Source organism: Erpetoichthys calabaricus, chromosome 5 (genome assembly GCF_900747795.2).
Source record: "Erpetoichthys calabaricus chromosome 5, fErpCal1.3, whole genome shotgun sequence".
In the NCBI taxonomy this organism is placed as follows: domain Eukaryota; kingdom Metazoa; phylum Chordata; class Cladistia; order Polypteriformes; family Polypteridae; genus Erpetoichthys; species Erpetoichthys calabaricus.
Genome location: NC_041398.2, coordinates 201,469,236 through 201,484,987, shown reverse-complemented (window position 1 = coordinate 201,484,987; position 15,752 = coordinate 201,469,236). Strand labels below are relative to the sequence as shown.

Here is a 15,752-nt window from a genome sequence, read left to right as displayed (position 1 = left end):
ATCAATCAATCGATCTATAAATCAATCACATTTAAGTAATGCAAGTGTTTTGTGTTTAAAATATTTAAAAGATATGATCAATCAATCCATCCATCTTCCAAAGCAGCTGATCCTCAGCAAGATGACAGGGAATGTGGAGCCCATCCCAGTTAGCACTGGAAGCGAGACAGTAAAAATCCCTGGGCCGGACACCAGTTGATGAGTTGAAAGCACACACATACACACAAAGGCCAATTTAGCACTGCCATTTACCTAACCTGCATGTTTTTGGATTGCGGGAAAGAAAACACACACATACACAGGGAGAACATGCAGATTCAACACAGGGAGTACCTACGATATACACCCTGGTCTCCTTGTTTCAAGGCAGCAGTGCTACCACTGTGCCACCATTAAAATTAAAAGCACACACAACATTCTGTATTGTTCAAATAAGTACATCCTGCATTCTCAAATATGTAGTAACTAATGATAAAAATAGACTGGTCAAACTAAACAGACTAAAGGTGGGTGTGAGTGTGTGTGTCCCCTATAATAAGGAATGGTTACCACCTCCCACCTAGTGCTGCTGAAATGGACAGTAAACAAGCATATGTTCAATACTCAAGTTTTTCCTGCTGCACAAGAAAGACCTTCTTTAAATCACACTTTCCACAAATTCTGACTTGCTTCCTAAAGTATAAGATGGTTAATACATGTGGCATGCTTACATGCCAGATGGAATAATAGTACCAGTTATGTGTTACATGCCTGCATTTACATGCGGCCTTCAAGCATTGAGGAGTAAGTTTTTTGGATTATAATTTTTACAAAGTGTAGCCCTACCGTTAATTTGCTTAGCCTCTCTGGATCTAGTTGCTTCTACCTAAATCACAAAGCATTCTGCATTTAAATACTGCTTTAAATGAGGGGCAACATTGTTTTTTTTTTTTCCGCTGCACCTCTTTAACACACTGTTGCTCTCTACTTTAAAGCAATACCATGCTTTCATCTGACTATGAATCACTTTACCATTCCCATTAATCATATGTTCTGCATTTAAACACAGTCTTCTGGAGAATCATGGTGCATCTTTCATATCCCTACCATTAAAGCACTCGCTCAGTCCATCTCTTTGTCTTTCTAGTACTCCTCTCAAAATCATGAAGTACCCTACATTTAAACACAGTCTTCCTATTTTACAAGGTTCCTTTTGTTTTGGACTGCCCGTTTTCCATTAAAGCACTCACTCTCTTCCACTCTAGCCCTCTTCTCAAACTTCCGACACACTCCCCATTTAACACATCTTTCTGTATCAGTGGGTACCTATCATGTGGGTGTAAAAAGGAAGCCCTTTGTGCTTAATAGCTGGTGCATATGGTTTATTTGACATATGTGAATAAAAACTACAACAACATTCCAGGAAACCTCTGCTTATCTCATGAACTTGCTTTGTTTGTGAAAAACCTTAAACCACCTGTGCATAAAATTATATTGGAGTAAAAGGAGAGTTTAGTAAGTTTCATAATGAAATAAGATGTGTTATCTTCTTTTACAATAGTGTAGATTTTGTCTGAGTGATTGCTAATGACTACACCATTGTGAGTTTATGCCTTAATAAACCTAATAGAAATTAATATGATTGGTTAAGATTAGTTTAGAATAATGGGCAGGTTGGTGTCAGGTTCCAAAACCTGTATTGGAAAGTTCTAGAAAAAAAAGCCTATTCCTATTTAAAAATGGGAATAGCTATGGAAGAGGATGAAGACAGAATATTAGTGACTATAGGATGTTTTCATTCTTTTGATCTATATTCTTTAAGTAATTAGATAGGTGACATTTCAAGCTGTTCTGCTGTGTCTTTAGTAGCTGAACTGGGACACTGTGATAATGCAATTCTTCATATGGCTAGTCTTAATTATGCTGTATGTTATAACATCAGTGGAAGGATTTAGAGGTCACAGCCTATTAACCCACCTTCAAAAATCATCAATCAAATCATTTCCCAGGTCCAATTATCCTGAGCAGGGTCACACGGAAGCTGGAGCCTACCCCAACTAGTAATACATCTTTTTTGTGCTCATATACATACCTTGTCCATGCCAAAACTTAAGCAATTCAGAACATCTCAGATTTTCTCAAAATTACAATGGCATGCCAGATAAATTACTAAATATCATGTTGTTTATTGGAATACAGGGTCAATACATCTGCAAGGGTAATTCAGAGAGTGTATTAGTTTCTGCAATCAATACTGCTTTGCATTCTTTTTGCTTTGTATGTGACCAATATTTGGTTGACTTTGTTAAACATGTTTATTTTCTTAAATCTGATTGCTATTTGGAAAAGCCAACTGGTCTAAAAGGAGGGATCAGACAAAGAATAGTCCTTAATTGACCATCATGAATGTTGTAATTAGATCCTAAAAAACGTCCAGAACAGCAATACTAGGTTCCTCATTAGGCCTGGGAGTAGTGTTTGATGGTGAGCACTCGGCATGAAAAAGTTTCATGGAATTACCTTGGTACACCATGCTACCGGATATGTGCTTGTGTTTTATAAAAACATTTAGTCCTTCATGTGCTGTGAAAAAATTAACATCTATCTTCATTTTTTAATCCCTACCCTGAGCCCCTGAAGATATGTGCAATGAACAATGGCCGCAGCGCCACCTGATCACACTGTTTCAAAATAGCTACAACAAATAACTAGATTAGAACTAAACTGAGACTTTATTTATAGATTGCTCTTGCTGGATTACACGCACCACACTCTTTTCTGCTCGAGTGTGCAATTGGCCATGCAAAGAACTAGTGTACCATTCACCATGTTTGCTTCGTACCTTACACCCAGTGCTGCTGTGGTAATTGGCTCCTTTTGACCCTAAACTGGTACGATTAAATGCAATCCTCAGCACATTCAGGATTAAATGCATACTTATAACTTTTGTTTAAATCTTTTCACTTAATTGCACGCTACATTACCTTAGCATACATAGTTATTGTCTGTGTTTTTTTCACCTGTATTATTATCATTCTTTAATTTAATATTATTTATTGTATCAGTATGCTGCTGCTGAAGAATGTGAATTTCCCATCGGGATTAATAAAGTATGTATGTATGTATGTATGTATGTATGTATGAATGACTGTCTGTCTGTCTGTCTGTCTGTCTGTCTGTCTGTCTGTCTGTCTGTCTGTCTGTCTGTCTGTCTGTCTGTCTGTCTGTCTGTCTGTCTATCTATCTATCTATCTATCTATCTTAGCTATTACCAAATGCCTGGAGTGCACATAAGCAGAATTTACACCAAAAGCAGCAGGCTACATCCTCAGAACAAGGGAATTACTTCTGCGAAATAACACAGAAATTTTTTTTTTTTTTTTTTGAGTGGTGGGAATAGCCTTCTGTAGTAACGCAGTAACTCGTACCTGTTTCTTAATTTTAAGATATACAAGTATTTTTACTTCAATAAACTAAGTCTTGTGTTAGGTTACTCATTACTTTAAAAAGTAACCTGACTACATAACACAACACTGCTCAGGATATACTGGAGGGATTATGCTTCACAACAGTCCTGGGAGCAACTGGGTATTTCCTAAGAATGGCTGAAGAAAGGCATTGGGGATAGAGAGGCCAAATCAGTCCATCTTAGCATGTTGTTACTGTATGATCATCTTTATAAAAAAAGAGCAAAAAGAATTTAATGATGCAAGAATTGGGTTTATGTGGAACAAGTGGTTGCCTTTAATTGTTTCTTAAGATGTTAAATTGTTTCTGAATGCTTAAATAGGCATGTTTATCTTGTGATGTACTGCTGTAATAATTTTTTTTTTGCTTTTTCAGTGCAATAAATGACACTTTTTTCAAATAGTGCATATACTGATAGTCAGTTCTTCGCAAGAAAAAACAGTAAATGCATTTTAATAGTACCGAGAAACATGCCCAGTCTAACTCTTACTGCTACTTAAAGGACAGCTAGCAATGAAGACCTTCTATTGTAAGGAAATCATTACATCATTTCCATTACCTGCAAAGCCTTTGTACTGAGGGCATTCTTTTTTAATATGTCCATCTGAGCCACAAATGAAGCAGCGCTTTTCTCTAAACTCTCTGTCCTCTAGCTTTTTTCGATTTTCTGACTGTCGAAGAATTCTCTCACGTCCAGCCTCGTGATTCTGCTTCTCATGCTTTGTTCTTGGGGAATGACCTTCCATATTGTGCAACTCTTTTGTATCACAGACTCGCCTCTGATGTTTTGAATCTTCATGTGTTTTATGATCTTGTCTCCTTCTTGATCTATAAAGGAAATTATAATGAGTATGATAAAAGTTATGTTTGAACACAGCACAAACATTAAAGCAAATTTGATCAACAGCAAACCATAGAGGACACATTATAGAAATATGTAGTACTAAGTATAAAATTTTATAGCATTATTGTAATAGAGGAAATGGATTTAAGACTTTCTTCATAAACATTTTTCAGAGTGCTTTTACAAAGCCAACAAATTAAAAGCAAGTAATAACAATTTTGGCCAAGCGTGGGTAAGTAAAGAAAAAATTCACTTTAATTCCAGTAATGTGCAATTTGAATAAATAATTAATAATCGTATTGTTAATAATATTAAAAGGAAAATTATCAGATTTTGTAGTCCTTAATTCTCATTGAAACCATTTTTCTTCCCTTTCTTTCTCCCAACTTCCCTTGTTGCCATTTTAACACTTCTTTTCTGCAAAAAGCAGATTTCATTAAATAAACATCCTCTAAACTTGGGGAGTTACAGCTTTAAACAAAGACTGTTCAGGATCCAATTTACATTTGGCTGCTTATTAAGTGGCACATTCAAGACCTGACCATTACTTTTGATTCAAATTTAGCTTGTACCACATGCAGGAATACTGAAGATCTGGAGAAATATCTGAATAATTTTCAAAATGCACACCTATATATTTCTGATCCAGTACATGAGCTCAAAATTAAGCAAACCTCAATAGAGTTAAATTACCTTCGTTGGCGGCATGCAGAGTTTAAAATGTATTATACACATTACTTTCCCTCCAGTGATATACTTAACAAGTTGTTAGCATTTTGCTTGTACAGGTGTGACTCAGTAGCCTCTATTTCTCAAGTCAACCAAAAATCTGGTAAGATTATCAACCGACCCAAGAAAATTAGTAAGTATTTTTTGACTTTTGTTCTCAACTTTTCACCTATGATCAATGCCCCCATTGTCATATACGCTACTTCTTATTGAGTTACCAAAAGTATAGCAAAATGATGCACTACGGTATAAAATTGACACACATTAATTAAATTCTTTTATGGTTGCTCCATGACTTTATTTTTAATCACATATGGCCAACTTAATCTTAGTACAAAAAAATATATATTTTTTTTTACTTTCTAGTGCTTTTTTGAATAAAATTACTTCACTTAAAACTCTTTTTTTTAAATAATAATATCTGATAATCTTAGCCTTCAGGAGGGTCAAGCCCATTCTATCCCATACAATGACATGCAAAAGGTTGGACACCCTTGCCTAAAATGTCTGTTGCTTTGAATAGTTAAGTGAGCAAAAGATGAGCTGATCACCAAAAGGCATAAAGTTAAATATGACACATTTCTTTAATATTTTAAGCAAGATTGCATTTTTATTTCCATTATGCACAAGTACAAAAACAAAAAAATGAAAAGGGCCTGAAGCAAAAGTTTGGACACCTGACATAGTCAGTATTGAGTTGTACCCCACCACAGCTTATAAATGCTTTTTGTAACCAACCAAGAGTCTTTCATTCCTTACATGGGGTATTTTCACCCATTTGCTTTTGCAAAAGGCTTATAATTCTGCAAGATTCTTGGGCCGTCTTGCACACACTGCTCTTTTGAGATCTACCTAGAGATTTTCATTGATGTTTAGGTTGGGCACTCTGAGGGCAATAGCTTGAGCCTCTTGAGGTATTCCATTGTAGATTTTAAGGTGTGTTTCAGATAATTATCTTGTTGTAGGACCATTTTTCTCTCTACCAACACGTTCCCTATGCCACTGGTTGTAACACAATCACAAAGCGTGACCGATCCACCCCTATGCTTAACAGTTGGAAAAATGCTTCTTTCCTGAAATATGGCACACTTTTTTCTTCAAAAATTACCTTTGCACATTGTGACCAAAAAGATTTATTTTGACATTTCCAAAATGTATCAGGCTTGTTTAGATGTTCATTTGCAAATTTCAGACACTGAATTTTGTGGCTAGGATGCAGGGAAGGTTTTCTTCTGCTGACTCTACAATGAAGGTCATTATTTGTTCAAGTGTCACTACACAGTAGAACAGTGCACCACTACTCCAGAGTCTGCTAAATCTTCCTGAAGGTCTTTTGCAGTCAAATGGGTATTTTTTATTTGCCTTTCTAGTAATCCAACAAGCAGTTCACCCATAGTTTTCTTGGTCTTCCAGACCTCGACTTGACCGTCACTGAACTAAAAAAATGCAATCTCATAATAACAATATCATCAATTATTTTATTTTTCAGCATACTATGCAGCTAATGATAGTTGGGACAAGGTTTGAAGAGTCAGAGAATTTATATAGCTTTGCAATTTGCATAACCTGGGGTTTCCTAACAATGACAGTGAACAAGCCATAGCCCTAATGAACTAATTAAGGTCTTAGACCTTGGTAAAAGTTATACGAGACCCCAAATATCTTGGGGTGCCCTAACATTTGCATAGTGCTCCTTTCCTTTTTTCATCGCACAATTTTACATAACAAAACCAATACACTAATCTTACATAAAATGCTGAAAAGAAATGTGTCATTTTTAACTTTATGCATTTAGGCAATCAGTTCATCTTCTGCTTAATTAACCATTCACAGACATTTTAAGCAAGGGTGTCCAAACTTTTGCATGCCACTGTATGAATACAGGGTGAATGAACATCAGGCTTGAATGGAGCTGTATACAAGGGCCTCTATTTCCTGGGGAGGTTGAGAGGAGTTTGGTGTATGCATATCACTCTGTAGTGGCTAGGATATTTCCTATTTGGTAGTGTGCTGGGGTAATGAAATCACTGAAGGTGATGCCAACAGATTAAAAAGGCTAGATCAATCTTGGGAGTCAGGCTGGAATCAATGGAGGAAGTGGTAGAAAAGGGGTCACTCAGGAAGCTGCTTACTATCCTCGACAATGACTCTCACCCCCGTATGAAGTTTTGGATAAAAAGAGGTGCAAATTTAGTAACAGAATGAGACAACTGCATTGCTCCAAGGAGTGCTATTAATTTATAGAGCTTTATAATGAGTCTCCCTTCAGCCAAGGTGGTAACGTAACATCCGGGCGCTGTGTAAGCAACTGCATTTTTATAGAACCTCTGTGTTCTGTTTTTCTTTTTGCTTCCGAACTTGTTTAACTAGTTACTAGTCTTGATTAAGATTAATTTGATCTGGTTTCTGGGTTGTCACTGATAGTAGCCACTAGAAAATGGATAAATGGATTTTAAATTTACTTATGATCAGTGCACAAAGCAAACTTAGGCACCAGCTTGTCTTGCCTACGCTTTGCATGGGTTGTGAACTTGGGAGGGGTCGCAAAAAGGATCAGGAGGCTACCTTATGTCTGCAATACTTGGACATATAAGAGACACTGAGAAAATAAAAGCAGTGTGTATTAAATACAGTTGAACAGTTAATTGGGCTGCGATCATGACATCCTAAGCAACTCTGTTTCATTGTGTCGCAAGAACTCTTTATGTTAAGACGGAGAGGATGACATGCTGGAATGACAAAAAAAAGTAAAGCAAAAAGGACTTAGAACTGGTCTGCCAGCCATTGTAACAGGCAATGTTCAATCACTCTCAAATAAGATGGATGAACTGTCTGTTCTTATAGTCGGTCATGGAGCATACATGTACAGTGGAATTTTGTGTTTTATGGAGACCTGGCTTAATTAAACTGGATATACCTGACACCTTTTTAATGCTGGACAGTTATTCCTTCAAATTTTAGCAATCACTTATCTGTAAAGACACTTGCTGCTCTTTTGTTTCACTTTTTAGGACAGAAACCCATTATTAAAATCTTTTAACAAAATTGGCAGATGTTTAAAGACAACTTTCAAAAATTCCAAATGACAACCCACTATGTGTTACTTGATTCCTGCTGAAAATTAGATTGATAGATTACAGAAATGTATAAAATGAATATAAATTCAAAAAGTGGCTCTGAAAATGTAAATAGTGCCGCACCTACATTAAAAAATACCTTATTTTTTTTTGACACAGAAATAAGCACTCTCTCTATCTTAACAAAAAGGACACAGAAATATGTATCTCATGTCTTTAAAACTTCTCAATAAATCATGCATCCTAAGAAATAAAGAGAACAGTATCTATCTGTACATGTGCCAGATGTCACACTCAGGCAAGCATGCATGCATCTACACCAGTGTTTCCCAATTTGTAGGCTGTGGCTGACCCCAGACAAAGCCCCCCACTACTCTGATTATTGTGCTCAATTCAGAGCATTGGAGGTGGTTCACAGCTGACTCTGGACAAAACCCCATTCAACCTTCTGATGAAACCACTCGATTCACGGTGCCAACATCATAGGTGGATTACAGCCGATCCTGGATGACCTCCCCAACCCCTCCTCTGACAACCGTGCTCTATTCACCAAGGAGGACAATCGGGCTTCATTCAACTAAAGGTGTGGTGATCTGACAGGACATCAGCATCCTCCACTTGATTTGACGATTGTGCTTGATTGACCAAATCGGGACCACCACTCCTAGGTGGGTCACAAACACAATGGCATGCAACACACTGTGTTGTGACACCACAAAGGTTGGTAAACTATAATCTATAAAAAGATAATATATATGAGATAAAAATTAATAGCACATTTTTTTATTCACATTTCAGCACACTATGTAAATTGAGTGGCAACTGAGGCATTCCTTGTGTGATTTTGGGCTATAGAAGAAATAAATTGTTGGTGTTGTAGTTCTGTCCATCCAGCAGTTACAAAGAAAGGAAGCTTAGCTAACATTTCTGCACTTAGATCTAAATACTAGACCAATAATTCACTATTTAACCAGCATGTGGTAATATAAAATGTTGAAATATTTTACACTAATAAGATAATGACCAGCTGCATGACTTTCAAACAAGTCTGATTTAAATCTTGCATTTACTAGATTATTTTAACAGTTTTAATGCCTTTATTTTCTGTCCTTTTTAAATTAAAATTTTAACAGTAAATTCTTTATATAAATAAACATAAATACTAGATTTGTAATAAGTTTTAAAAATCAATAAGCTAAAGTTTAGATACAAAGAATGTCAAGTCTTTTATATTTTTCAAATAATATATGGCAAAATAAACATTTTTGACATGACTCTAGATTAAATTTTACTTCAAGAAAAAAAGTTCATTATTTTTTAGAACATTCAAAGACTGGCCATTTGCTCCAAATTACTATCTTCAAAATACAATTCAATTGAACTGTATAATAAATGAAGGTTAATACTCACTTTCTCACATGCGCTGCCTTTTTCTTTCTATGCTGCCTGCATCTGACTTGATCCAACTTGTCTTTTCTGTCAATACACCTGTCCTTCCTCCCTCTGCTGATGTTCCATTAATAAACAGTCTCATTTTTTTCCTCTTTCTTCCTTTGCTGTTGTTGCTGTTCTTGATCTTTGAAGCTTTAAAAATGAACTTCAAATATCTTTCATTTTGTTCATCTCCTCATCCAGATCTCTTATTATGCGTCTCTTACTTACTATAACATACATCTCAACTATGCAGCTACCCTTTCTTATAATTAAACATAAATGAATTAAACCCTATTACTGCACGCTGAATGACATGTCAGTTTATTTAACAACATATACAAACACAGTCACACATATGCTCTAATCCTAGGACATTAAAGTTTCCAATTAAAATGGTTTAATGTTTTGTATTGTGGGAGGTATATATAATCCAAAGAAAAAGCTACTGTAAAAGAGAAAAGGAGGAAAATGAAAATATTCCAGCTTGGATTCACAAGCTCAACACCTTAAGGCTACAGGCCTATCATCATAGCATAGACAAAAATAACTCATTTTATACCAAAAACAACAATTTTTTGTAGTGGTATCTACTGTATATTATCTGTCTAGTTTATTACTTCAGCTAGTGTAAGCTCCCCTTCAAGCATTCTTTGCAAATTAAAACTACATGTAACATAACAAAAAAAGCTACAAAGTTTCAGAAGTTTTTAAAACAGACAACAAAACAACAGGCATGCACACCTACAATAAAACATTCTTCATTTTTGCAAGAAATCAATATTAAATAAAATTTTACATAACAATATAATACCTGAAGAAAACAAATCAACATTTAATCATTAAGCCTTATATTTTACTAAGGTTACTAAAGCAGGACTATATTAATTTTAAATATATGAGAGTAAGTAAAGAATTTGCAAAATGCATTAAGTGAAAATTTTTTTACAAGACTTCAAGAACATTATTATGTCTCACATTTTTCAGAACATGTATTTCTGTATCTATTTATTTACCGTATATGTTCACGTATAAGTCGGGTCTTGAAACCCGAAAAATTGATCACAAAATCAGACCCTGACTTATACGCCTGTTCAAAAATGCGACATTTTTTTTTTTTTTTTTTTTTACATTTTCTTCCCTCCTCCAATCTTGCATCAGTTTCTCAGACACATCGAATTTTGTTGCAACAGCGCACTGACCAATTTCTTTCCCTACTTCAATGACGTTTAATTTAAAACCAGCTTCATATTTTCTTCTGTTCGAATGCTCCATCGTAGATAAGGGATGCTCTTATGATAAAGGTGTATGAGGGTGTGAGATACAAAAATCACAAATCAGTGCAAATGTTGCTTTGGAATAGTTTGAGTATTACCGTGTGGTCACGTAGGCACAATAGGGAGAGAGAGAGAGGTTAGGAGCTCACACTGATATAGTGCATTGCCGCACCCACATAGAAAAAAAGGCAGTGTGCTCTGTGGTTACTCTCTCAGGTGGGCGTTAGCATATCATAATCCTTTGTACCAATAACGTGAGTTTTCCGCATTCGACTTGTATGACCAACATCATAAAATACCAGAAATTAAACTGTAAAATCAAGTCCCGACTTATCCGCGAGTACTGTATATACGGTATCTCATTTGGCAAAATGTTGTCTTGCATTGTCTTGATTTCTAAACAGGAGTTTTAAACAGTTCTAAGAAAATTTAAATGCTTTTAATTGAATGCTGCCAAGCACAGTCTCCTTGTTTAATGTGACATTGGTCTTGGCCAGTAATATTTCATTACTGAGGATAAAAATAAATATTCAAATTAATCCTTCAGTGTACTGAATCCATCAAATCTAAATTTAGACTCTATGAAAGCAGAAGAAAACGGTCACATTTATTTTAAGACTAGTTGTTTGTAGATTCAAACATAGAGGGAGAGAAAAACATTCTCTGTTGCTAAAATATCATCTCATCATCTGAAACTACTCATGGTGTGGGTGTGGAGACAACAGAACTGTGTTGGACACCTTGTCAACACAACCTTTGTGTTATGGAGTGGACAATCATCATTTTGGGACTGCAGGCACTATACTAAAAGCAAGCCACAATCTGACTCACTTAAAGGACACTCAGATGTACTGCAATGAACTTTAAATGAACTTTCTCTCTGGGACTTCACATAGAGCTGTTTTATATACAGCAACACTATGAGAAAGTCTTTTATTTCAATTATGTGTATTTTGTTTATTTCCCTTTTACAAATTTAAATGTGTGATTCACATTATAATCTTAGGATGGAATGACCAGACAGCCTGTAACTCAAATGTTAGATTGTTGTAAGGGAACTGGATACAGCAAGGGAAATAGAGATTAAACACCCTTGACAAGATAAGGTGTTTTACACATTCTTCTTTGATCTATGCTTTTAGGCAGAGCTATTTATCACCATAGTAGCTAGCCAGTTATCTGTGTGTAATATCACAATGTGTGGAACTCCACATGGGCCTTTTGGTATAAAGAACACATTTTCACACATTAGAGAGAGTCCATTCCTTTAGACAGACACCATCCACATGGATGTCAAAGACACCACCCATGAATCAGTCCAACTGCTAAATCAAAAAGCCACCCAAAGACAACGCACTTCCTCTGACACAGATATTACCTCTGTCTTTACAGAAAATATCGTTGAAGCTTCTGAACTATGAAACAAGCATGTATGTTTATTTGGGCTTTACATCCAGACTTTACTATATTATTTACTAATTTCAACATTAATTTCGTTTAGTTAATTTGCTATTATTCTATATTAGTAAATACTGCTTTGGTTTTACATCTCTGTACTTTGTTTGCTTATCTTTGGTGATTAAAGTAATAAAGTTAATACCTGGCTCACGGGCTGAGGGAGGACACCCCCAGCAGAAAACAATACAGTGGGAGTAATGCATCATTAGTTGGTATGTGGCATTAACCAAGGTGTAACAATATCCAGGTGTTTAGGTTATTCTAGGGAACCAGCATGTTATCAGCCTTTAGCATTTACATTACATCCAAGGACCACATGAAGGGGTGTCAGCCTGTATGTGTCTAAGTTATTTTCTATTACCATGGTATCTCAGCCATTATGTCTAGGTTATTACATCTGGGGATACTTCTGTGTTGTGCATGTTAAAGCTAGTGAGTCTGTATGTGGAAAACTGAAGAGTGATAGGTCATGCAGACCTTACTCATAATAAGTGCTTAGGGACTGTGTGCGTCAAGGTTAGTGCAACAGCAGGCCAATTCAAAATGAATTTGACAAGTTCCACTAACCTCACAATAATACAGTTTGGACATAAATACATATTTTTCACAATACTACAAGTATAAATAGTTTACACTAAACAGAGAGGAGTCTAGATTCAAATTAAATTTAACTGTGCATGGGAAAAGTGCGTTCACCATATTTAATGCTAGCATCTTTAAGAAAGCATTTGGATGAGAAACTGGGACAACTTAACTAATAACTAACCAAATGGACTTGATGGATCGAATCTTCACTTCTTGCTTGCTAAACATTTTAAGGACACAGTATAGAAATCCTAACAGTTGATCTGGAACCTAAATACAATTACTGTAAATGCAGTTTTGAATTTCTATATTTTACACACAAAGGAGACTAAGACAATTTACATTGCTCATTGGTTTCATATTTCTGTTCAATATCATGAGATGCTTGTTTACTCCAGAAACTTTTTTTTAAGAACCAGGGACTTTTTAGAAATTTTGTAGCATTTCTAATGCAGGAACTCAGGCCATATATATTTTCTTGTACATTTTTTAGCTCCTACTGTAGGGTATGTTTTTGTTCAACCAGGAACTTTTGTGGGTCAGGCTTGGGCACTGAATTGTGGTCATTGGCTGACCTCAACCACTGGCTCCATTTAACAAATATGTTTGTAGTCTGGACTTTGGGGAGTTACTGGTGAAGGTGGACTGCCGCACTTCATACAGCAACACTCTTCATAGCTGCCTCCCTGGTGTGCTACACCATGCATTTTTATTGCATATCACTTATTTTGCTTAAAGGTTACAGTTCGTGTTGTGTGGTGGGAAAGCAACACAAAAAGGGCCAGGGACCATAAGTGGCCCAAAGCCTGCATCATATGGGAAGTCATTGGTTCCTGAAAACAAACCTCCTGTGGTGGGAAAAGACCTATTGACAGTATGTGCATACAGGTAGGTAGGCCGGATATTTCCAACTACTAAAAAAAGAACATTTATAAAAAGAAATGCAAGCTGCTGCATTAGTTCTCCAGACTGCCTCACTCTGTGATCTTACCTGTGCTACAAATGGAAAAACTATTTATGTTAAAAAAAATTGTACAATAAAGGTACAGTATATATATATGAAGAGCATTTGTATGATGTTAACTACACAAAGGTGCTATGCTTTTTTTCTCCACAGAAATCATTTACAGTTTCAAAACTAGAAAGGGATTGGAAGTTAAAGATTGTATGTAAGAAACAATAAGACACAGATGAAAAGCAGGATGAGGTGAGTTTGTGACAGGTATGATTCCTACAAGTCCTTCAAGCTCCTAGCTTGCAGTGTACTAGTCTGATAGATTTGCAGAACATTGAGTATTTGTAAGCTGAAATGCAGAACCAGCATATGTATTTCTAACTCATTTTCATTAAAATCTAACTTCAAACTGAAAACAAACTAATAAATGGACTGGCTGAAAACATAAACCAGTCTTCAAGAAGACTGTGTAAATGACAATTAAAAAAAAAAATAGACCAGTCTATTAAGACAAAATGAATATTCCCTTGCAGATATGCTGCCAAAGGAACTGTTTTTTTATCAAAGTAAAAATAAGTGTTCAAAATCAACTGGTTCAAAACGTACTGGCTGTTATAAAACTAGATAAAATGTTTGCTTGACCTTCTTTTTGTGTAGACCAGTCAGATCTTTTATTGAAGTAATTATAACACATACTTTCTACGTGAAGGACAGTCTTTCATGAAATGTCCAATTTTTCCACATATTCGGCAGCATCTGTCACTTGGTGCCTCTTCACCCTCTGTGAGGACATCTGGGTCAAAAAAATATTCCTGAAAACAAACCAATAAATGAATAATAAAATCAGTCACTGTCTGGAAAAATCATCACTATTTTCTCAATAAGGTAATTGTCTCAATAAGGTAATATTCACAGCACGACTTCAATACTTTCCATTATTAATCAAAATTTATAAGTTCTGTGTATGCTAACTATAATCCATCCATCCATTATCCAACCCGCTATATCCTAACTACAGGGTCACGGGGGTCTGTTGGAGCCAATCCCAGCCAACACAGGGCGCAAGGCAGGAAACAAACCCCAGGCAGGGTGCCAGCCCACCGCAATGCTAACTACAATAACTGATGTAAATAATGTAATAGTGAAGCACAGGCTAACAAATGGATGCAACCCCATGAAAATATGCCGTGCATTAAGCTACATGGAATGAATCTTCATTCTCTCCTCCTTTCAGATTAAAGAATAAGTTTGGTATTTTTCAAGTCGAAGTTACTTCTTTACAGTCATCTATACTAATAAAAGGCAAAGCCCTCACTGACTCACTGACTGACTGACTGACTGACTCATCACTAAATCTCGAACTTCCCGTGTAGGTGGAAGGCTGAAATTTGGCAGGCTCATTCCTTACAGCTTACTTACAAAAGTTAGGCAGGTTTCATTTCGAAATTCAAAGCGTAACGGTCATAACTGGAACCTCTTTTTGTCCATATACTGTAATGGACTGCAGCTCGCTGGCCGTGGGAGGCGGAGTTGCATATCGCGTTATCACGCCTCCCAAGTAATCACGTGAACTGACTGTGAACGCAGTAAGTACACAATTCAGAAGGCAGCGAAACAATAAGAAGCGAAGCACGGTGTAAACCGCAAGTTTAAATTAAGTTTATAGAAACGCTCCCGCTGCCGTTTGCAATACCATATTCGCGAGATACAAGTTTAATGAGAAGACACGACGTATAAACGAGACTTTGGATGACTTTGTAACGGAGTTAAAATAAAGCCGTGGACATCGCAAAATCACACAAGAGAGAGGCTCACGTGAACTGACTGAACGCAGCAGGAGTGATCACTTCGCTACTGCGGAAACAAAGCACGGTGTAAACTGTAAGTTTAAATTAAGTTTATAGAAACGCTCCCGCTGCCGTTTGCAATACCATATTCGCGAGATACAA

General features: G+C 36.2%; 1 protein-coding gene across 1 annotated transcript in view; it reads right to left on the bottom strand.

The window, feature by feature from the left end:
- Positions 1 to 15,752, bottom strand: part of tut7 (terminal uridylyl transferase 7) — a 120,499-nt gene that overhangs the window by 16,827 nt on the left and 87,920 nt on the right. Inside the window, exons 25-26 of the mRNA XM_051928603.1 lie at positions 14,500 to 14,615; positions 4,007 to 4,275 (exon numbers count right to left, since the gene is read on the bottom strand). Coding sequence (XP_051784563.1) covers positions 4,007 to 4,275; positions 14,500 to 14,615 — 385 coding nt within the window. The remainder of the gene's footprint in view (positions 1 to 4,006; positions 4,276 to 14,499; positions 14,616 to 15,752) is intronic.